The 24,383-nt window shown below is 37.9% G+C and overlaps 1 protein-coding gene and 1 long non-coding RNA gene across 2 annotated transcripts in view; one reads left to right on the top strand and one right to left on the bottom strand.

The window, feature by feature from the left end:
* Positions 1-437: 437 nt before the first annotated feature.
* LOC122967551 lies at positions 438-17,328 on the bottom strand. The gene is made up of 3 exons (XR_006398634.1): positions 17,195-17,328; positions 13,513-13,519; positions 438-447 (listed from the first exon to the last, which is right to left on the bottom strand). It is a non-coding gene; the product is annotated as an uncharacterized LOC122967551 (long non-coding RNA).
* Positions 17,329-20,800: 3,472 nt separating this feature from the next.
* si:dkeyp-113d7.10 (zinc finger protein 503) overlaps positions 20,801-24,383 on the top strand; it is a 30,806-nt gene continuing 27,223 nt past the window's right edge. The window contains exon 1 of the mRNA XM_044331372.1: positions 20,801-21,185. Coding sequence (XP_044187307.1) covers positions 20,801-21,185 — 385 coding nt within the window. The remainder of the gene's footprint in view (positions 21,186-24,383) is intronic.

The raw sequence follows: 24,383 nt of genomic DNA, 5'->3' as shown, positions 1-24,383 counted from the left end.
ATATCGGCATTATCTTTGCTGATTTCATATTATTAGGACAAATATCTATGTGTCTTATAATACAATCAATTAGCATGTCAATAGAGTTTATATCAGTTTATATGATTAATTGTGCTGTTATTTATTTATATTTTCCCCTTTTCTCTTCTTGTTTTTCTTTAGTCTGAACTCTGTCATTGTGTTTCTCTTCGTTTATCTTCCTGCTCGAGCGTCTGTTCACAATTAAACTTTTGAATTCAAAAGTTTAATTGACGAAAACTTAAATGTCTCCAGTTTCTGTAGTTTTTTGTCTAAAATGAATCAGATTTAGAGTTTCATATGTCAGAGTTAACGCTGGAATGATTCAACGTCAAAATAAAGTCTGCAAATGATCAGAAACATGAAACTGTTGCATCTTTTTCTCCTAAATTAATTTTTTTTTTTTAAAAGTGACACAAATCAAAACATCTGGTCCGCAGACCGCCGACAGCCAGAGGACAGAGATCAATATTGTATTTTTTTAAATGTGCAAACAAACCAATAAATTAATAGACACATGAATAAAGAAGACATAACCATTAAGAATGTCACTGAGGAAAACTAGACTTCTGTTTCTGTGACTAAAACTAACAAAACAATGACGTAACGTGAAAATACTTTCCGGACAGCGGATGACGTCACGTCGTCTTTATAAACTATGAAATGTTTTCTGTCTCCAGGATGAATAAAAACAACTCAGAGAGACGCTTCTTTTACTCTCTAAATGTGTTCAGGACGTCTGTCAGATTCATCTCTATTCATTTATGTAAATCTCTTCTTCCTCCTCATCTGTCTCTTCTCCATCACTTCCTTCCTCTCCGTCTCTCCTCATCATTCATAAACAACACTGCAGCCTTTTATCCTGATGTGTTTACTGACTTCAACAGAGGAAGAAATCCGGAGGTGTAAAGAATAAACGTCAGGATTCACTTTCAGAAACTAAAAAAAGAAGCTTCAGTTTGGTTGAAGGAAGAAAAAAAGATGATAACTTGAACACATTCAGACACTTGAGACGCTGCTCTCCTGTCACATGTTACCTGCTGAGTTTTAGAGGCAGTTTGTTGTAAAAGAAAATCATGAAACTCATATTTTGTAGGAACTGAGAAAAGGAAGCCGCCCAGTACAACCACAGTCTGATCCTGCTGGTCCGGGGACGGATGAACCGACGACCTTCCAGTTACCAGTTTGTTTCTCTAACCTTCAGGCCACCGCTGCCTTTGTTTAAGATTGTTTGTTTTGTTCATGCTTAATATCTTTTCAGTTGTATCATTTTGTTTTTTGTTTTCAATCCAGTTGACACTTTAGATTTGGGTGCAAGTTGTTGAGCGTAACCCAAACTGATCAACTGTTTATTAATTATAATTACAGGCTGGAAGAGTCAATAACATTTACATCCAGTGATTCAGCATTGACTAAATATTTAGTAAACAAACTCTGTGACAGTTTTCTGTTTTAGAAAGTTTGTCTGTGTTTTGGTTCATTTTGTAAAAAGAAAAATTACAAGAAGAGTTTAATGAAACACGAAAGTATAGTTTACATTTTACATCATTTCAAGTGTTAAATGTAAAACATATTCAGATAACTTTGTTTCACCAACAGAAACACAAAGATGTTGAATTTACTGTCATGGAAAACTGGAAAACTTCCGCACTTATCAAAAATCAAAAATGCTGCCATTTAATTTTCTGTCAATCAACTAATCAGCGAGTCGTTCCAGCTGTGGAGTCCTGCCATGTAAACATCTGGCCCACAGACTGCTGGCAGATTATTTACATCTCAAAGAACAGTCAGATGTAAATCATGATGTGACACCGAGCGTTGATCCAGCTTTCTGAACCTCGGGAGTGTCTGTTTCTGCTAACAGATCGCTTCATTGAATGGAATGTGCCGACCTCCGGTGATGGCGGTGTGACAGACGCTCGCCACATGCTCTCACGAAATTTCTGACCCTTAAATAAATCTTAACTCCTCTGGGAGCATTAAAAAAAAACCTGATAGAATATTTCGGGGTCTATTATAAACCACTGCGGAGATGAGCTGTGCCAAAAAAACAGACAAGAGGGAAATTAGACGCCCCGCTGGTTACATGATCTGTGCAAACTAGCAATCTGGCTCTAATGGCTTCTCTTGTGGAACACAGCCGACAATATTTGAGAAAACCCAGGAAGCGATGCGAGAGGCCGTCGGATGCCTGAAGACTGAGAGTTTGACCCCTCATGATGAAGTGGTGGAGGGGGATAGCTGGCGTTAAAGCCGACCAGCTGAACCCGTATCGATACTACAAGACAAATTCAGAACAAAAGGTAAAAGATCTGGAAAGAAATGTAAAATCAGTTTCTGAGGAGAGTGAAGACCTGAAAAACTGATCCTGCTGCTCCAACCTTCACCTTACCGGCCTCCCGGAGAATGTAGAAGGGAAAGACGTGGATACCTGAGGTCTAGAACGGGGGGCTCCAGCGGCCCACTATATCCTTCAAACCTAGGATCCCCACCATCCCCGACCCATAATCATGAAGTTTCAGCGATGAGGTCCGAGTGATGAAAGCTGCACACAAGCGAAAGGTGAAGTCATGTATGGAAACAAACAACTTCTCTCTGGAAGGAACACAGGAAGGAAAAGCTACGCCGCCGTAAAACAAAAGCTCCGCTCGGAGGTCGTCTGGTACGGCCTGAACCTTCCTGCTCCGCGTCAACTATGATGGTAAGAACTTCAAATTCCAAAATCCCCCAAGAAGGAACTCGAGAGGAGAGAAATATATAATAATATGGACTTTTTTTAGTTTATTTTTTTCCTTTTGCATTGTTTGTTTTCTCAGTGTTAACCTTTTGTTAAAGAGGAAAAGATCATTGTTCTTCATTTCTTATTTTCTTCAACTGAAAGATGATGTATTTTTCATGATTGGAACTTTATATAATATAATATAATATAATATAATATAATATAATATAATATAATATAATATAATATAATATAATATAATATAATATAATATAATATCCACTGAGAACTATTATTTCCATTCAAATGATTAATGGAAAAGAAAAAATAGAATAATGGAAACTTTGTTTATATCTGTAAACGGCTCATTTCAATTTCAATTAAGTGCTTTTCCTTTCTGTTATTCAGAAATTATTAAATTATTATATTATTAAATTGTCTATAGTTTAGTTTAATTTATTTGCACATTTATATAAAAATACAGTAAGAATTTTAAAAGTTTGAACATTGTGCAGGAGATGCTGGAAGCCAGAAATGTCTTATGAAGATTCCTCGCCTACATAAATATCAATAGTCATACTTAAAAAAGAAAAAAGATAAAAACAATTATGTGTATCATCATCATCATATTGTATCATCAAAGTTTCAAGACGAATCAGTGATACAAAATTGACAGAAATGTACAAATTACACAGAAGTTCATGTTTATAAGTTGTGACGCGTTACAATGATGTGATAACAATCACAGCATAAACAGCTTGTTTGTTACTGTAAAGGTCAGAGACGAAGGACGGTGAGGTGCGGTGAACTATTTATAATTGTATTAATGTTTATTAAAATGTTTATTAAATATTAATATTTCATTTCTGTTTTTACTGCTCCTTCAACGAGGATCAGTAAGAGCCAAAGAAGCATTAAAGGCAGTCAGAGTAGCAGGGAAGAGATTTATGTTTATTAAGTTTAATACTTGTACAATGTTTTTGAAAACATTTCATTTTTTTTAATCTTGTCTGTTATATATATATATATATTGTTATATATTTTATATATATATATATATATATATATATATATATATATATATATATATATATATATTGTATATTTTTTTGTTTTGTTTTTGTTTTGTTTTACTTTTACATGTGTAAAAATATAGAAACCAATAAATATATTCATGCAAAAAAGATCACTTCATTAATAATTCATAAAACAAAAATATTTCCTGTTCTCTGTTATGATGAAACCTCCAAGTAAAAATAATTTCCTCTCTGAAGACGTCAGTAGCGTCCAGCTGTGACATTTAAAAAGCAATGTTTTGACTGTCAAACCATGTTCAGTAAATTACATTTCAGGTCAGTATTTTTGTCAGACAGCAAATAATATGTATATTTTATTGTTTTCATAAACGTATCCTCTTTACTATTTTTGAATGACCTCTAATTGTCTTAAATTGAATCACATGATGCAACTTTGAATGTCATACTTTTAGATTTTTATGATAATCATCATTTGCATTTAATATTGAGGAAATAAGATAACACTAGTTTATATAAAAGCCAACTTTGAAATCTAAGTAAGTAATGATTTTTTGGAATAACTTCTGTTGAGGAAACATGGTTTATTTTCATAACTAAAATCTCCATCTGACATTGATGACATTATGTATAAGAAACAGAAAAAAATACACTTTAAGGTATTCAAAATGATCATTTAACATGTCCAGTTTTTTTTTTTAAAAAGGACACATATTCTGCATATTTCCAGCTCTATATTTATATTCTGGGGCTCTACTGGAATATCTTTACATGATTTCCAGTTAAAAACTCCTTATTGATCTTCTACTGGTCCTTTATGCAGCCCCTCAGTTCAGCCTCTGTCTGAAACAGACTCTTCCCTGATCTGCCATCCCAGTACCATCCCAGTGCCATCCCAGTACCATCCCATTATCATCCCAATACCATCCCAACACCAACCCAATACCATCCCAGTACCATCCCAGTACCATCCCAATACCATCCCAACACCATCCCAATACCATCCCAGTACCATCCCAATACCATCCCAGTACCATCCTTATACCATCCCAATACCATCCCAATACCATCCCAGTACCATCCCAGTACCATCCTAATACCATCCCAGTACCACCCAATACCATCCCAGTACCATCCCATTACCATCCTAATACCATCCCAACACCAACCCAATACCATCCCAGTACCATCCCAATACCATCCCAGTACCATCCCATTACCATCCCAACACCATCCCAACACCAACCCAATACCATTCCAGTACCATCCCAATATCATCCCAATACCATCCCAGTACCACCCAATACCATCCCAGTACCACCCAATACCATCCCAGTACCACCCAATACCATACCAAAATCATCCCAGTACCAGGGTGCTTTTCTCTAAAACTATGGTACAACCTCCTAACGCTGATATTCTCATCAAAGGTGAAAAAATTGACATAGTTACTGATTTTAAATATCTTGGTGTGACACTGGATCCAAATTTGAACTTAAAGAAACATGTTAAATGGTTTAAACCTTGAAGTTCAACTTAGCAAATTTTAGACATATTAGAAACTGTCTCTCTTTGGACGCTGCAGATATTTACAGCAAATAATATGTATATTTATCGTTTTCATAAACATATCCTCTTTACTGTTTTTGAATGACCTCTAATTGTCAGCTATGATTCTTTCCCATATGTCTTATTGCATCACATGTTGGGGGCAGGCTGGAGAAACAGCCATAAAACCTCTTGAGTCCTAATACAAACAAACTATAAAAATTCAATGCGTTTCCATCACTGTAGGGTTCTGGAGAAATACAAGTTACTGAGCTTTGACAATGTTAGATTATTCTCAAATTTGTGCCTAGTTTATAAAATGTTAAATGTTTTGTCCTCCACTATGTGACTTTGTGTTCACTCGCTCAGTAAGTTCTATTAGATCCTCCAGAATATCCTCTATAGATTGAACCATTTCATCTCACTGCATCTTGACACTCAGCTTTCTCTGTGAAAACCACAACTCAGTGGAACGTCCTACCTGATGATATGAAGAGCTGCAGTTCCATCAAGACCAAATTATAAAGTCTACTAAAGACCAATCAGCTGTGTGACCACTGAGTCTGTTCTGTGTGTTTTTTGTATGTTTTGTTTGTTTTTTTGTTTTTCTTGTTTTACTTTGTACTGTTTGTTGTTGTGCTGTTGTATGTTTTGATTGTTGGGGACTACGGATGTACATTAGCTTCAAGCTAACTCTGGTGCATCTTTAATGTTTAAAACTGCACACTGTCCCGATCAATAAATCAAATCAAACTAAGTACTGAGTAAAGGATCTAAATATTTATGTCGATGTGATATTTCAGTTTTTCCTCTTTAATAAATTTGCAAAAGTTTCCAAAATTCTGTCGTCACTTTTTCATTATGGGGTTTTATTGAGTGTAGACTGATGAGGGTAAAATGAATTTAAATGATTTTAGCATAAAGCTGCAACATAACAAAATGTGAAAAAAGTGAAGAGTCTGAATACTTTCTGAATGCACTGTGTGTATACATGTGTGTGTATATACACATATGTATTGTGTATTTGATTATTCTGCACCTTTCAAGGTTGTAATGTCCCAGAATCCCTTGGATGTTTGAGTTTCCCAGCAGCATCTAAACACATCAGAGCGGCATGTGTTTCATGTTAATTCCTGTTATGTAACTTCACTCTGAAGGTGTAGCTGCAGGTGCAGAGAGAGTCAGGAACAGACACGCTCTCTCTCAACCTGATATTTTTTACCTGCGAAAGCCTGCAGGAGTTCACCTGAAACACAGACTTCCTCTTCATGTGTCGGTGCCGCCTGTAGCGACACGTCAACGTCAGGCTTCATTCAGCTGCTGTCGACTTCATATAGAATCTATAGGACGACTTCCTCAAACGCAGGATTCACTGACTCACACATCACTGTCATCAGCTTCTCCACAGATGGATCCCTGCTGCACGAACTAATGTTGAGGTTTTACCAACCAAAACTCTCCTGACCAAAATATACTTCTGCATCCAGCAGTGGAAGAAGTTTCAGATCCTTTCCTGCGGTAAAAATACCAATACAGCAACGTACAAATACTCCATTACAAGTAAAAGTCCTGCATGAAAAATCCTACTACAGTAAAAGTACATAAGTATTATGAGCTTGATGTAGTTAAAGTATTGCAGTAAAAGTACATAAGTATTATGAGCTTGATGTAGTTAAAGTATTGCAGTAAAAGTACATAAGTATTATGAGCTTGATGTAGTTAAAGTATTGCAGTAAAAGTACATAAGTATTATGAGCTTGATGTAGTTAAAGTATTGCAGTAAAAGTACATAAGTATTATGAGCTTGATGTAGTTAAAGTATTGCAGTAAAAGTACATAAGTATTATGAGCTTGATGTAGTTAAAGTATTGCAGTAAAAGTACATAAGTATTATGAGCTTGATGTAGTTAAAGTATTGCAGTAAAAGTAGTGGTTTGGTCCCTCTGACTGATATATTATTATATATGACATCATTCGATTATTAATAGTGAAGCATCAGTGTTAGAGCAGCATGTTACTGTTGTAGCTGCTGGAGGTGGAGCTAGTTTACACTACTTTATATACAGTTAGCTAGTTTAGTCCAGTGGTTCCCAACCTAGGGGTCGGGCCCCTCCAAAGGGTCAGCAGATAAATCTGAGGGGTGGTGAGATGATTAATGGGAGAGGAAAGAAGAAAAAACAAAGTTCTGATACACAAATCTGTTTTCAGTTTTTTGGACTTTTTCTCTAATCTTTGATTTTTGCTGAAATATTGGATCATTTGAACATTTATTGAAATGAAAGCATGTGAGAAGTTTAGAGGGAAAAATCACTATTTGGTGGAGCTGTTAACAACTCATAGACATGTGAAATGTGACCCCGACTACACACTGCTTTTTGTAAGACGTCAAAAGCCAAAAAGGTTGGAAACCACTGGTTTCATCTTTAACAATGTGTTGTATTTTAAAAGCTTGTTATATTATCCATTGTGTCAAATCTTCATCTGAAAAGTAACTAAAGCTGTTAAATAAATGTAGTGGAGTAGAAAGTACAATATTTCCCTCTGAAATGTAGAAAGTAGCATCACATGGAAATACTCAAGTAAAGTACAAATACCTCAAAACTGTACTTTAATGCAGTACTTGAGTAAATGTACTTTCCACCACAGCAAATTAAAATTTCACCAGATGAAAAGTCAGAGGATCAAAGTTATTATAATTCATCCTGATGGGAACATGAATGATGATAATAAAAATAATAAACTTCATTTTTATTGCACCTTTTAAATCAGTGTTACAAAATGTTTCACAAAGGCAGAACAAAATTAAAACTACGCAGCAACACAATTAAATGACATCCAGCAAATGAAAGTACAGAGAATAAAACAGGATAAAATACTAAAAATAAAATAAAATAAGATTAAAAAAACAGTAAAATAAACAAATAAAACATATTGTGGAATTGGAAACATAAAACTCTGAGCGAAGATTAATAAAAGGCTTTTTTTTTTTCAAATATATTTGAAGTGTTAAGAAGTGATTTAAAGACGTCTCTGAGTCTGCGCCTTCAGATGTTCAGACAGGAAGTTCAGAGCCGTGGAGTCCTGGTCTCCTTCAGTCCTGGATCAGGACTTAGGAAGAACCAGAAGGATCCTGACTGAAGATCTGAGGCTCTGTGCTTTAAAGGACGAGTTCACAACGTTTCCAGTTTATCTTAAACCAACAGTCAGGAGCCCAAATGAACATTAAAGCTGTTTTTCTTGCTGTAATCATTCCTCCTGTTCATACTGACCATTAGAAGATCCCTTCATAATGACCTTACAATGGAAGTGATGGAGGACAAAATCCACAGTCTGAAGCTAATATGAAGCTTCAGCGTCCAAATGAGTCAAATCAAGTAGATATCTTTCAACGTTACAGTCTTTTTAGTGCCAAAGTTCCTCTTTTTGTTACTATACTTCCACCTGCAGCTCAACAGGGAAACACTGTCCGAGGAAACACAAAGAGGAGAATTTGATGCTAAAAAGACTGTAAATGTGTCAGATATCCACTTGATGTGACTAACTCAGACTGCTGAAGACTCATATAAGCTTCACAGAGACGTTTAAATGCATTGAAAACACATTTGAAGGATCTTTAAATATCCAGTATGAACAGGAGGAATGATTACAGACACCTGACCGCTGGTTTAACTGGAAACACTGGGGAACCGTCAGTTAAACTCTGATGTTTTTGATCCCTTTGTGGATTTTGTTGTTCTGTAATAACGTCAGCAGGTTTCCTCCTTTGCTTCTGTCATAATTACTCCAACACTTGAACATGAACATGTTTTGGTGATCTGGAGGATCATCTCCATAAACTTTGTATTAACATTTCAGCCAAAGCTGTAAATTATTTTTTATAAACACCAAATGTCAAAAAAAAAAACCTAAAAAATAATGTTTGTACCATGATGGTTTTTATTTCAGGAAAACTCATCAAAAGCAACATAACAGACGATGTTTTGGGTCTTTTACTAAAACGACTGATCCAGTCGTTTTTAATGGGAGGACAGTGTGCAGATGGTTGAATGCTCCAGAAAAAAACTAGTAAGTGAACCTTGAGAAAAGCTGCTGATTTAACTGCTGTGTAACCTGGTTTTGGTTCGTGTTCCCTGCAGGTCTGAATGTTGGTATTTTTTGCTCACCTGCGTACAGACTGAATCCTCTCTGACAGCAGGAAGAAGCTTCGGTTTCTTCATCCAGACTCGACTCGGCTCGCAGCCTGTCAGCACAAAGTGTTCTTATCGACCCGCAAGGAATAAATCAAGGTGAAATAAATATGCCGGCGCTTTGATGGGTTTCACTTCAGCAAAAAACAAAACAGCAGAAACACTCATGAAGCGACGATAAATCTGCAACATGATGAGACATTAAAGCGACAGAGCAGACATAAACTAATCTGGAGCCGGCAGCAGTTTGTATAAACTGAGTAAACAGTGCGAGCAGCTTTCGGGTGTGAACATGTCGACGGCGTTGGTGAGACGCTAAAAACAGCATCATGTGGGAAACTCGACTTTGAAAACTTGTTATTGATTTTGTCTCGATGCCCAGTTTCTCCTCGACAGACTCAAACTTCTACTTTTAGAACATTTACAGCTTTCAGTTCAGAAAGATTCATTCATTCATCTACTAACAAGTATTATGATTTAACCGCAGTGACACTATGAGGCTTTTTAAGACATGAAACTAAATATTTATTATGAGCTGATTTTAAAGAAGTACAGAGCTGCTGCAACCATGACAAACAAAACATGTTCAGTTTCTCGTTATAAGGTGAAATGTTTTCTTCATGTTACTGATGTATTTTCATGCTATTAGAAACTAGATTATTACATTTTTACAAGAAAAAAATCTTGTTGTGTTAGAAAAAATCTCATTATAACAACATCGTACGGAGGCCCTGAGAGGTCCCAGACAGACTACTTCTGACTAGAACAACAAATGTGGATTCATCCGCCACTGAAAATAATCCCCAACAGATGCACTATTTCCTCCTGTTTGTTTGCGAGCAGCTGCTTTGGGAGACAATTTTTTAAACATGAAACTAAATATTTGAGCTGTTTTTTTATTTGAGCTGCCACCATGACACAAGAAAATGCTCAGTTCCTCGTTATAATGTGGACATGTTTTCATTTTAATTAGATATTTTACATGTTATTATTTTCACAAAACTTTATTGTCATTTCACAAAACTAACAAATCTCATTATGACGACATTGTACGGAGGCCCTGAAGGTCACAGAGGGATTTTTTTTTCTAACTATTTCTCACACTGGACACCAAATGTTGAAAATAGTTCCAAACAAATGCATCATTTCTCCTGTTTGTCTGTTGAAAACAATCCATCTGTTTGTTTTAACATGAAACTACATATTTGTGTGTTGTTTTTTAAAATGCAACCAGCATCTGACAAGTTGGAAAATAACCCGAGAACTCAGCACGTATGCGAACATGAAACTTGCTGAGGCAGATCTAACGAAGCAGCAGCCTTCAGTGTCTCTGATCCCCACCTGTTCCTAAATACCTGAGATCTGCCAAAACTGTCAACTCATTCAAATCAGGCCTCAAAACATTATTGTTTACTGCATATTTCTAGTAAATTAGATATGTACCATCTTGTCAGTCTTTAATTACCTTTCTGCTTGTTTGTTTTCATTGTTTTTTAATTGCAATCTTAATCTTTTTGTCTCTTTAATGTCTTATTTTCAATGTATTTTTGTGCCCTTGTAAAGCACTCGGATTGCATTGTGCCTGCATGTTGCTACATAAATAAAAAGGCCTAGAAAATACCCTGCCACCCCAGTTCTGAACAATCTAATTCAACTCATATATTTATATATATATATATATATATATATGAGATGTTGTGTCTGGTTGAAAATTTACAAGAGTGAACCTCTGATGTCGGAGTGTAAGTGAATGCAGCGAGAGCTGCAGCTAGCTGTCCCTGCAGCTAGCTGTCCCTGCAGCTCTGGACTGCTGATGGCTTCTTTCCTGCTAAAACGTGTGTCGAGTTGCCGACTTCCACTCATAGAAATAGAGAACGGCTGCAGACGGGTAGCGGTGGAGGAGGAGTAGTTTGGTTGAAGCGTGTTTTGTTTAGTAATAGTAGCCTCGTGTTTGATTGTCTGAGGGATCCCAAATATTCACGGCTGTTTACGAGTGTCTCCGGATCGCCTGCAGCTACCGACTATCTCTGAAACTGCTCATTCAGCAGACAAACATGTCGAAATTTCGGATGAGTCATGCAAGTGCAACATACAAAAGCTGCCAGTGTAAAAAAAAAAAAGCAGTAAATCAGTCCCTGCAGGCCCCGAACAAGAAGCCACATTAGTCAGCAATGCAGCGACAGTTCATTCAAAGCTTTTACCTCCGAGTTCACACTTTCACCACATTTTCACATCCAAGCTCAGAGAAAATGATTTTTTGCCGTTTAATCAGCGTCACTGGATAAACTCTGGACATCCTGGATGGTTGGATGAGTGTTGGGTTCATGTTTAATTATTTAAAAAACTGTTCTGGTCACATTTAGGCCACGTGACGGACATATGTTCAATGTAAACTATGAAAAAATGGAAAAATTAAACAGTTGATTGATGTCAACTTTAGATATTTCTATGCAGTGCTTCACTCATGTGCCACAATAATGTTTTTGAGTTCAAATATCTTCATTTGGGGGATTTTTTCCAAGCAAATATTGATATATTTGATTAATATTTCTCTGGATCCGCCCCAGGAAACCTGCCTGTTTATTCTTTTTAACATTAAACACAATTATTTTTCAGAAAACGCTTGTATGTGTGCTTGGACCAACAGCAGAAGAGGGTGGGAAGATTAGACAAAGGGAGAGTTTGTGCTTTAATAAATCTGAAAATAACTCAGATGAATTCTTGCATTTTATGAGCTGATTGTCTTTCAAACACAAACAAACAGTTTCATTACAACAATCTGTAATAAATCATCAGTCTTCATAGATGAACCTCAGTGAAGGAGCTTTAACTTTATCCACGTTCATGACCTCACAGTATGAAGCCTCGCGCTCTTTTCCTCCACTCAACCCGACCTCTTAAAAACAAGCGTTCCTACAGGAAGGGCTGGTATCCAAGGCAGAGACAATAAAATCTCTGTAGGAGCAGCCTATAGGATTAGCCACAGTGTATACAGGCCTATAAGGGCACACATGCCTCGTAAAAACCGAGCCAGGGCCCCTCTGCTGCTGCTTGTCTCATCCACGTCAGCCAGAAAACCTCAGCGCTGAAAAGCACGACTCAAGGTCAGCTCAGCGAGTCGGCTTTCTCTCTCAAAGGAAGATAAAACTACTGAGCGTCCCTGTGGGGAAGCAGCAGAGAGTAAAAAACGCAGCAGGAACAACATGTAAACACACAAAACTCTCTGATTCGACAGCAGATGAATGAAAACTGAAGATATGTGGGACGAAACTGCAGCAAAGGAAATAAAACAGAATATAAAAACAGAGACTGAATGTTTGTCTCATGAACAAACTGAAATCACAAAAAACTCTGGTTAACAGCAAAATCTAACTGACATTATACGGAAGCCCATTTAAGCCAAGTTAAAAAAAATGGATGGAATATTTTTTAAAAGTCAAAATTATAACATTTTAAATAAAAAACATTACTTTTAATGTTGGAATTATAGTAAAATTATAATTATGGCTTTATCATATTTTTTTTACTTATAATTTAACTTAAAGTCAGAATTTTTATTTATGTCATAATTTGGACTCAAAACATCATAAATTTTTATCTTATAAGGTTATAAATTAAACTCAAAATCGCATCATTGTAAGTTTTTGGTCATCATTTTTACTTTTTCTCTCAAAATGCCATAATTTTGACTTTAAGAGATATAATCTCACAATTTGGATTCACAACATGCTAATTTTTACTCATTTTTTCAATTTGGACACAAAATGTAATAATCTGGATTTATCTCATAATTTTGCCATCATCATTTTTTTAAATCTTTTACACGTAATTTTGACATTTTGTCTCCATTTGGACTCAAAATATTATAATATTAAAATAATCATTTTAATTTTGACTTATCTCAGAACTTTATGAAATTGTGATGGTGACTTAATAATTTATCATCTTGACTCAAGATTTGGATTTAAAACATCATATTTCTGACTCTGTAAATCATAATTTTGACTCATTTTCTGAATTTGTCATAATTTATTCTTTATAAGTTGTCATTCTGACTGATCTTGTAATTTGTACTCACACAGAATGCCATAAATTTGAATCAACTTTTGGTCTCATTTTGGATTCAAAACTTAATAACTCAAAGTTATATTCATAAAGTCAAAATAATTACCTCATAATCTGGACTAAAAACACAATTTTGAATTAATGATTGATCATTTTGATTTATTGTCTCATAATTTGTACTGAAATATCATAATTTTGATTTCATGAGTCATTATTTTGATGTATTTCTCTATTTTTTAACCAAAAAATCATGTTTTGTGGTGTTTAGTATCTAGATTTGATCATTAGAAAAGGGTCACACCACTTATTTTACACATAAAACTGTTTAGTGCAAACAGTTTAAAATGTCTGTGAGAGGAAATAACCCTGATGACGTCATAGTGATGTCATCAGGGTTGTTAACATTTGTGGAGTTGTGGAGTTTGAAAGACGAGGCTGTTTACCTAATAAAAGACACAATCCAAGTGCATTATGGGAAATGTCGGATACTCATTTTGACTTGAAAAGTCAGAATTTTGGCTCGTTTTTTGATCCTGATATAAGAGAGTCTGAAAAATCTGATGCTAGTGATGTTTTTACATGAACACATAATATAAATTGATAAGGAACTGTGACCAACATATGTACTGATTGGGACGTAACCTTTATCTATACTGTATATAAATGATCTTGGTCAATTTATTGATCTAACTCTACAACTGTTGACTTAAAAAAAACCTTCATTATATCTTAAATGTTGACTTAAAGGCCTTAAAGTGAACTGAGGTTCATCCTACCAGTGTGTCGGTTTGGTTGCTGGCAGAAAAAGGCTTCCATACATATCAGTACCAGTACTATACCAGTATGTGTTTGATCTCATAACACACCAAAAACACAAATATGAACACTGTTATATAACCATCAGGCTACAAAATCGCTTTATTTTAATCCTTAAAAGCCCTTTTCATCCAGGACATATACTCACTTTAAGAGGTAATGAAACTAAATTCGATCCTTGTTGTCTGATTCTTTCAATCTGCTCACAGTCATGATTTTATGGATTTAAACAGTTTATTTGTTATATTTGAAGGGTCAGTTCTATATAAACTCACAAAGGTCAAATTGAAGCATCAAATTCTGTAAAGTAAGGGATCTTTTGTTCATGTTAAGGGGTAACCGTGTAGTAGAAGTGATGATGAAGACGGATTTGACTGTGTGTTTATCTCCTACTGATGAAATCACTGATGCGTGCAAGCTACAAGAAACAAGGAGGAAACGATCAAAACCACTTCCCCACTATTCAGTCTGTGCATGGGCATGTACTGTAAACAGAGACTGGTGACATAACAGCGTCGCATTCACATGTTACATTCACACCACAGGCCTGCAAACGGAAACTTAAAAAAAAAAAAAAACAACCGCCAGACATCCAGCCAGTCAGCGGGCGGCTGCTGGAGCTCCAGGCCGCCTGCGGGCTCCACACAGGCGGCTATAGAGGGACCAGAGGAGGCGGGGAGGGGGGCGTGTGGCCCGACCAGGTGCTGCTCGGCTTCCTTCAGCTCGTCACAACAAAGGACGGAGATGATCGACCACGCCGCTGACTCCGCCCCCCCTCCTGACGTTACGGGTTCGGGGTTTTTCCCATTACCGTAGTACCCGGAGGAAACGCGCATATTTTTTTAGGGGGAGTGTCCCTCTGCTGCGGCATGCGCTCAATGAGAGCCGGGGAGGGCCGCTGCTCTGCGGACACAAAGCAGAGCTGCGCCCCCTCCTCCCCGCTGCTGACACGCTGTGATGTTTTCAGTGATGTAATGCTGAATTAAAGGCACGATGAGTCAGGATTTTACTCCCCAAACACAGACATCACCAGAGCTGGAGGGTAACCAAGTACATTCACTCAAATACTGTACTTATGTGTCATTTTGAGGTACTTGTACTTTACTTGAGTATTTCCATGTGATGCTACTTTCTACATTTCAGAGGGAAATATTGTACTTTCTACTCCACTACATTTATTTGACAGCTTTAGTTACTTTTCAGATGAAGATTTGACACAATGGATAATATAACAAGCTTTTAAAATACAACACATTGTTAAAGATGAAACCAGTGGTTTCCAACCTTTTTGGCTTTTGACGTCTTACAAAAAGCAGTGTGTAGTCGGGGTCACATTTCACATGTCTATGAGTTGTTAACAGCTCCACCAAATAGTGATTTTTCCCTCTAAACTTCTCACATGCTTTCATTTCAATAAATGTTCAAATGATCCAATATTTCAGCAAAAATCAAAGATTAGAGAAAAAGTCCAAAAACTGAAAACAGATTTGTGTATCAGAACTTTGTTTTTTCTTCTTTCCTCTCCCATTAATCATCTCACCACCCCTCAGATTTATCTGCTGACCCTTTGGAGGGCCCCGACCCCTAGGTTGGGAACCACTGGACTAAACTAGCTAACTGTATATAAAGTAGTGTAAACTAGCTCCACCTCCAGCAGCTACAACAGTAACATGCTGCTCTAACACTGATGCTTCACTATTAATAATCTAATGATGTCATATATAATAATATATCAGTCAGAGGGACCAAACCACTACTTTTACTGCAATACTTTAACTACATCAAGCTCATAATACTTATGTACTTTTACTGTAGTAAGATTTTTCATGCAGGACTTTTACTTGTAATGGAGTATTTGTACGTTACTCTCTTGGTATTTTTACTGCAGTAAAGAATCTGAATAGTTTTGTGTTTTGGTTCAGTGGATTAAAGAAAAACAACAGTAAATTTACATTTATTTACATATATTTTAACAGCAATAGTAGGATTTCAGGAAACGTTGTCAGTTATCTTGATGAAACAGTTTACTGTGATATTTTTACCCACAATAACAGCAGCATGAACATTTGATACCATCCTCATGATTTTATCATATGTTATATACAGCACCAGTCAAAAGTTTGGACACTTTCTCTCATTCCAGGGAACGTGACAGTGTGTCCGAACCTTTGACATGTCAGCTGGTTTTCTATAATGTGATTAATTGAAGGGAGTTTGCACCATGTAAAGAACAACATGAGCTAAAGCAGGTCTTGTTTTAAAGAAGAACTTTGTGTCACAGTCTAGTTTTAAGAGCTTTTATTTTAAATGTTTAGTGTTCACTCAAGACATATTCTTAATAAAGTTGTGTTTAATGAAACTACCGCAATCTAAAGACAAATGCAGTATTATGGCAGCATAGGATTACTGGTTGCACCGGATTTAACGGGAACTGGATGCAACAGACATATTTTTGAGGTGTCAGTTTGGGCCCAACGGCAAACTCCTACGCCCTAACAGGTTGATCCAGCTATGATCCTGCTGCAGGCCTGCAGGCTAACCTCATTATGCTAATACACTTATAGACGGGTAATAAATCAAAGAAAAACCAACATAAAGTGTCGTAGTGAGGTGTAGGGCCGCCACGTGCTGCCAGAACAGATTAAAATGCTCCTTATCATTGATTCTACAGATTGATTGAACTCTAGTGGAGGGATGAACTTCATTCTTCATAAAGATCTTCCTCATGTGGTGTTGTGATGATGGTGGTGGAGAACGCTGTCTAACACGTCAGCTGGGTTGAGATCTGGTGACTGTGAAGGTCAAACCATCCTAGAAGAGACCACTCTCACCAGGATAGACATGTTTCATCACACGATAAAGCTGATCACTCACAACTACTTTGTATTGATTAGCGGTGACCCTTCACCTCTAAGGAGACAAGTGGACCCAAACCATGCCAGCATAACCGAGCCCACAGAACCCCTCACTGTAGGGGTCCAGCACTCAGACCTGGACCACGTCTTGGTGAACGCCACACATGCAGTCGTCCACTTGTCAAGAAGAATATGGTGACAGTATTTCCACGTCTCTGTAGACCAGCGTCTGTGGTTTTTGCACCACTGAACTCTCAAATGTGCATTCATCTCTGTAATGAGGGGTTTATGCGCTGCAGCCTACTATAATATCCCTCTCTGTGTAATTGTCGACAGACTGTTCTTGCTGACACAGTCACCTGAGGAAGAGTTGCTCCTCTATCTTTCCTTACATATCGCACTAATGCACGAGCATCACCGTCATCAAACGTGTGCTGTCGATCACAATTTCTGACCCTGTTTACTGTCGTCTTTCCCATAGATCTAAATACAGATGTCACTTTAGTCGCTGTTCTTATTGAAACACAGCTGAGCTGCCATCCGCCACAACAATCAACAGTCACTCAGATATTTTCCTTTTGACATCTTGATACAAATCAGAATCAACTGGACCTGCTCAGTGTTTTTATAATTATTCCATGCAGTGCAGCTGTGTGGAAGCATCTGCATTCATTATGTTTATCTACTCATTTATTCAGGTTTTTCCTTTAATTTTTCATCCGTTTATATTTTTTATAATAATAATATATAAATGTCAGTGTGTAATGTGTTGGTTGTGGCTCATAGTGATGAACCTACAGAGAATTATCAGAGACTCTGCAGCTCCTCTCGGCTTTACGGAGCTTTATAGTGAGTTTCAGCTCATTGTTTATCTGTCCGGCTGCAACTTTACTGTTCTGGTTCACTCTCAGCGTCTCATAGCGTCGTTTTCAGAGATAAAAAGCTGTAAAAAGCTGCTGTACACTACCTGCTCAGCACCAAACAGACACAGTTAGCTGTAGACTAGCTGGTGAACATAGTGGAGCATTTAGCAGCTAAAGAGCCAGATATTTCCCTCAGGAGTTGGTAGAGAGTAAAAACAGAACTAAAAGAGAGTAAATATTGGACCAGGTTGCAACAAGGCTTCATTCTGGAATACTGGAGTATCAGGTGATGGACATCTAAAATACTTCAGAAAGTTTCCCTTGAATGTCTGTAATATTTTGTGACTCAGAGCTGTAAAGAAGAATAACAAACATAGCAGCTACTGAAACCTTTAACTTCTCAAAATGCTGCAAAATCAACCTCAGCAGACATGATGGTGAGCTAACGTTAGCTCACCAATGTCACCTACTTTGTTAGCATTTGATAATAACATATCCAATTAGGCTGCATTGATGTCATACTGCAGTTACAGTATTTCTGAAATGTAAACAGCCTTCATGTCAACATTCAAGTCATAATTACAATGATTTTTTTCTGAAATCTCTTATATATCAAACTTGGCCCTTAATAATTTGGAAGCACCAAAATTCCTAATATTTCCTAGTACTAGTGTTCCTAATATTTTGTCCCCCTCATGTATGTTAATGGGGTGACCAAAATAGTAGTTATAAGTTTTGTAAAAGTGGAGTTTTAGAGTATTAGAGTTGTTGTGTTGGATGGCATAAGACAACACAGTTGTTCCTAATAAAGTGCTCGCTGAGTGTATGTTTATAGTTTATAGTGTGATATCGTCAATAACGGGTATTAAATTGCATTATGTGGTATTAAAAAGGTCTTAAATTTAACTCAATGAACCTGCAGAAACCTTGCATAAGCAACAGATGCACTGATGATGCCTCATGGGAGTTGTAGTTCTTCAATGCTGTAATTAGTCTCCTGAGTTTCCTGATATGGTTGGAAAAGAAATTCAGACGGTGATGAGTGTTTGGAAAACCCTGCAGACACATACCATTTAGTTATACTGCTAATAGATATGAATTTAAGGATTTATATAATAAATATTATGCTAGTTTGTCTTTATCGTTCATTAAAAACCTTGAGGAAACTGAGACTTGATCTAAATCTAAATAAGTGGAGCTGAGGATGGTTTTTGTTCTAGTTTCAGACGTTACATAAGAGTCATTTACTGTGTGTGTTTGTACTTTGCAGGACTAACAGGAGAAACAGGAGAAAAGACACAGACTGTCTCATTTACAATGCAAACGTCTGTGACACAGACCGCCGGCTCTGTAACATCTGAACAACTCTGAGTGCTTTGAATTATTCAGATCACAACAAATCACACAGGAGGATTTGTCAATTACATGCAGACTTGATGGTTTGTTGTCGGGTTTCTCAGTTTCTAATGTGTCATCACAGCGACGCGTCACGTCTGTAGCTGTAAATGTTAATAAAATAAACAGATTCTAGTCCAGACGTTCTTCTATAACATCAGAGACAAACACAAAGATAAAGTAAGTTTCATGCTGGTAGACAATGTAAAAACATATTCTGATTAACTGCTGATCTATAAAGCATTAAATGATTTATTCATGCTAATAGTTACAGTTTATAATCCTTCATAACGTGGTAATGATAGAGCTGAAACAATTAGTGGATCAATCCATTAGTGGAGTTGATAATATTTTAATTTTTTTGTTGATTTTTAAAGCTCTCACTCGCTTCTCTGTTTTGTGAAAGTATTGAATATCTTTGAGTTTCAGACATAACAAGATTGAGCTTAAGGACACTGCCATGGACATTTTTCACTATTTTCTGATATTTTATTGACCAAAAGATTAATTAATAAATCAAAAAGATTAACTACCAACAATTAAAATACAGATCAAAGATTTCAGAATGACTGCTCTATCTATCTATCTATCTATCTATCTATCTATCTATCTATCTATCTATCTATCTATCTATCTATCTATCTGTCTATCAACCAAACAATGAATCATTCATTTGGAGCTTAAAGGGGAAAAAATCAGTAAAAATGTGATTGTAAATTAAAGTTTTTCTGTCATAAGTCAAAAAAGGACAGAAAGACAAAAACAAGCAAACAATGGAGGCTAAAACCCAGCAGTTTATTTGAAGTGTTACTGGCTGTCAGGTTGTGTAATGACTGGTGTTATTTTCCATATAATATACAGTACAGTTGTTAGTCTGAGGTCCGCTGGTTTAGCAGAACTGCAGTTATCGCAGTAATGTGCGGCCACAGTGTGTAATTTTTAAGGTATTTTGGAGTAATAACACGGTTCTCACTCCGTCCTGACTGATGTTATTTTCTGAAGCCAAAATGGCGTGGCTGACTGCAAGGGCGCGAGCGTGCACGGCGCGCGCGGGACAAGACATGTGGGCGGGAAAATGCTGCTGCGCCTCTACTCGCGTCTTTCCGGCCGCCTCCGAAGGGGCTGAACACGCGCGGTGCGCCGAGGCAGAGAGAGCAGCAGCAGCCGGAGGAGCCGAGCCCGACCGCCGCCGGAGCAGCCAGCGACCCGGGGGCCGATTTTTACCCAGTTTAGCGTCGGGGAGGCAGGGCAGGGGGGTGGGCTGGGGGCTCGGGCACAGAAGAATGAGAGAGCAGAAAACATGAACGGGGCCGTGTACATTTCGTTTTTCCAGGGCCAGCTGGAGTCCGTGCTGGAGCAAGTAGTGCAGCTCGCCGTTCAGGAAATAAGCAAGTCGGTGGGCTCCAGCCTGAACGCCCTGCTGCTGGAGACGGCCGTGAAGGAGCAAGAGATCCACCGGCTCAGGCTCCAGCTGCAGTCACGGGAGAACCGGGGCCGAGGCGGCGCCGCGGACGGCGGAGGGTCCGCTGCGCCCGGTAAAAACAAGGCTGGCGAGAGGGCGGACAGCGGCAGGACAAAGCCCGAGCAGCAGCAACAGCTCCAGCTACACGCCCCCGGAGGGCAGGGCATCGAGCCCGGCGTACCTACCGACACACGCCGCCTGGAGCAGCGAGGACGAGTCGTGGGTAGGCACCCGTTATACAACACACACACACTCACATTCACGCAAAGGCACGCAAACAAGCAGTTGTCCGGGGCACTCCTCCCTCTGTCTCAGCCTCTAACAGCACGCTAACGCTGGGTTGCGTAACTCTGCCGTTTTAAGGGTTTATGAGTAAACTGAGCAGCAGAGAGAAAGTGAGGCCTGCAGGTGATAAAAACCAAAGATTCATGAGCTTCTCTGACATGTTCAGCAGCACAAAGAAGCTTCAGTCTGAAGATACCGGAGAGAAAAAAACTGCAACATGCAGGCAGGAGCAGAGCCTGAAGTGGGTCAGGACAACTTTTAATTGGGCTTGAATTGGAGATTGTAGAGAGGAATCAGGACTGAGCAGACAGGCCTATTTTTTACATAAATACCATGTGTGGGTGTCAGATGTGTTTACGCTGAAGCCTTTTGACAGAACAGGTTTATGAGGAGAAGAGGCTGGTTGAGCAACACAGGTAGAAGAGAAAGACACTGCAAAGTTCAAAAAAACCCAACAAGGCCTCAATTCCAGAAGCTTGTAGATCATAAAATAAGATTTACAGCCTTCCTTGACATGTCCTCCTCAGGAATGGAGGGGCGGAGGTGGTTACTGAGGTGGTGAGTGGTGGGGAGGGGGGGGCACCAGGACAAAGAGGCAACAGACTGCAGGAGACAGGGGAGGGAAAGCAACCTCGTGGTTGACAGGATGGTGGAGGGACACACGGAGACGCGGACCTCAGCGGAGGTTGAATCACTGTTTTCATTGGAGGAGAAAAAAGGCCTCCGAGGCGCGAAAAAAGGGAGAGGACAAAGATGTAGCACGGCCGCTGAATATTTAGATATTCACTAAAGTGTATTTCATTGATTTCACGGGGGGTCAAGTCAGATTTATCACCAAGAGAGGCGCACAACAAATTCTAGCAGGGGCCCAGAGAGAGAGAGGCCTCCAGCAGTCCACATCAGAGCTGGTTCAGGTCATCAGGTCGGAGAGGGAGTCTCTTCTCTTTAACAGGGTATCAAATGAAGGGAAAGCAAAAAAGAGCACAAAGGTCACGAGATGGATTCACATGTGCGGCGTCACAGCTGGGCATCGATGGGAATGTTTTCACGCCGGGGTGCCCGTCAGCAGCAGACGCAGTTTGGTACCAAAAACATTGTCTCAACACAAGAACGCTGGTTGTCCAGATAAATAAAATACAGATAAAATGTGAGAGAGTTCAAATGAAATCAGGAATGATCTGCTGCCACCGATCGCTGGTGTGAAGGTTCGTCTTCCAGCTCAACACCGAAACCGTCCGCAGCGTCGTCAGTCCAGTAACTTTCTCCTCATAAAAACATCTAAATCAGTCAGTTTCCCTCCAAACATCAAATGCTGCTGATAATAAAAGCTGGTTTTTCATTCACAGTAACTTTGATTAAATAAATAAATGTTTTTTCTACAAAATCCTTTTTTAAATGAATCAAAAAGCAGAAAAGTTCAATAATAACTGAACATAAATCATCAATAAAATTAGAAACGATCAAAACTAATCTGAACGTTTGTCTTTGATTCTGTAGAAACGTTCTGACAACCAAACAAGAAGATGGAAATAACAATTTATTGATTTTTATTTCTTCATCAAGATGAATTTTATCTTTTAATCAACAAATCTAATCAGTGCTGCAGCAGAGAACGATATATAATAATCAATTAAACCTTTCAAGTTCTCATTTCTAAGAAAAAAAAAAACAAATATTCAGTTTTCGGCCTTTTAATGTGAAGATTTGATGCTTTTTCTTCGTCGTCAGACAGTAAACAGAATCTTTTTGTGTTTTCATTTCAATGAATCTTTTGATTCTGACAGTTTATGAACAAAAGGATTGATTATCTAATGAGAATAGAGAATGAATTAATACTGATCACATTCATCATCACTTTTAAAGCTGTGAATATTAGTGAAAACGGTGAAGATGTTCCTCTCGTCCACATGTGTTGAAATACAACTCGGCTGGTATTTTTACGAGCTCATCAGTCCCAACGGCTCGTATATATTTGTCAGCCCCCAGTGCGACAATATGGCTTCCCCATTCAGGATCCCTGCTGTAAAAACACACGCAGCTCCAACATGGCGGACGCTTGTCATAAAGACGTCGCTGCCCAAAACACTCAAAGGACGTCTTTCACTCGTCTTTCAGTCAGAGGAACTGGTTCTCTTTGAGTTTTAGTGTCTCCGGTTCGACACTCAGCGGCTGATTCACACATGATCTGCTTTTATTGTTATTGTTTTATTGTTTTCACATTTATTTAAATTGTGTTAAAGCAGATAAAACACAAACATACTGAAGTGAAACCAGTTCATCAGTCGATCAGGAGATAAAACAATCAATGACTCGTTTCAGCTTCTTTTATTGTGAAGATTTGCTGCTTTTTTTTTGGTCATAAATGCTTTTAAACTGAAAATCTTTGGATTTTAATCAGTAACGAGACATTTGAAGTCGTCACGTTTTGCATTTTTTTATTATTTTAATAAACAAAACGATGAATCAATAATGAAAATAATCATTAATCAGAGCTTTAAATCAATAAACTGAAGATTATCAGACAACGTTAAACTGTAATCACCATGTTTCACTATTTTATATCTTATTGATAAAAACATTTATTATTCTTATTGATTCATCTGCGTTTTATTTTCTCAGGTTGTTTTATTTAAAAAAGAAGGAAAATTAATCAGCAACGACGAATTAATCAGCAACAATGTTGATAATCAATTCATAAGATTGAACAGCTTCTGATGTTTGCTGCATGTTTTTATCACTATTTTTGTGTTTTTTTTGGATAAAAGAAGCCGTTTTTCACTTGTTTTGATGTTTTAAAGATGAAACATCAGTAATGATTCAGTTTACTGATATAAAAGAGGAGAAACAGAAAATGTTTTCTTGATAAAACAATGAAGTGATGATCAGATTATTGATGATTGATCGTTTGATGGACATCTTCTAGCATCTTTATAGAAAGTGTAGATGTTGGTATTTAGAGTTCTGGCGGCCTGAAGGTGACAAAGCTGATCCGGATGAAACTAATCCATCAACTGGGAGCGTCGGAAACCAGCAGACACATTCAGACTGGCTGTTTGTTTGGGTGTGTTTCAGCTGCACACGCACACACGCACATGCACGCACATGCACGCACGCACACACACACACACGTCTCCAC

This window comes from Thunnus albacares, chromosome 17 (genome assembly GCF_914725855.1).
Source record: "Thunnus albacares chromosome 17, fThuAlb1.1, whole genome shotgun sequence".
NCBI lineage: Eukaryota > Metazoa > Chordata > Actinopteri > Scombriformes > Scombridae > Thunnus > Thunnus albacares.
The sequence above is the reverse complement of the archived record's forward strand: the minus strand, read 5'-3'. Positions and strand labels throughout refer to the sequence as shown.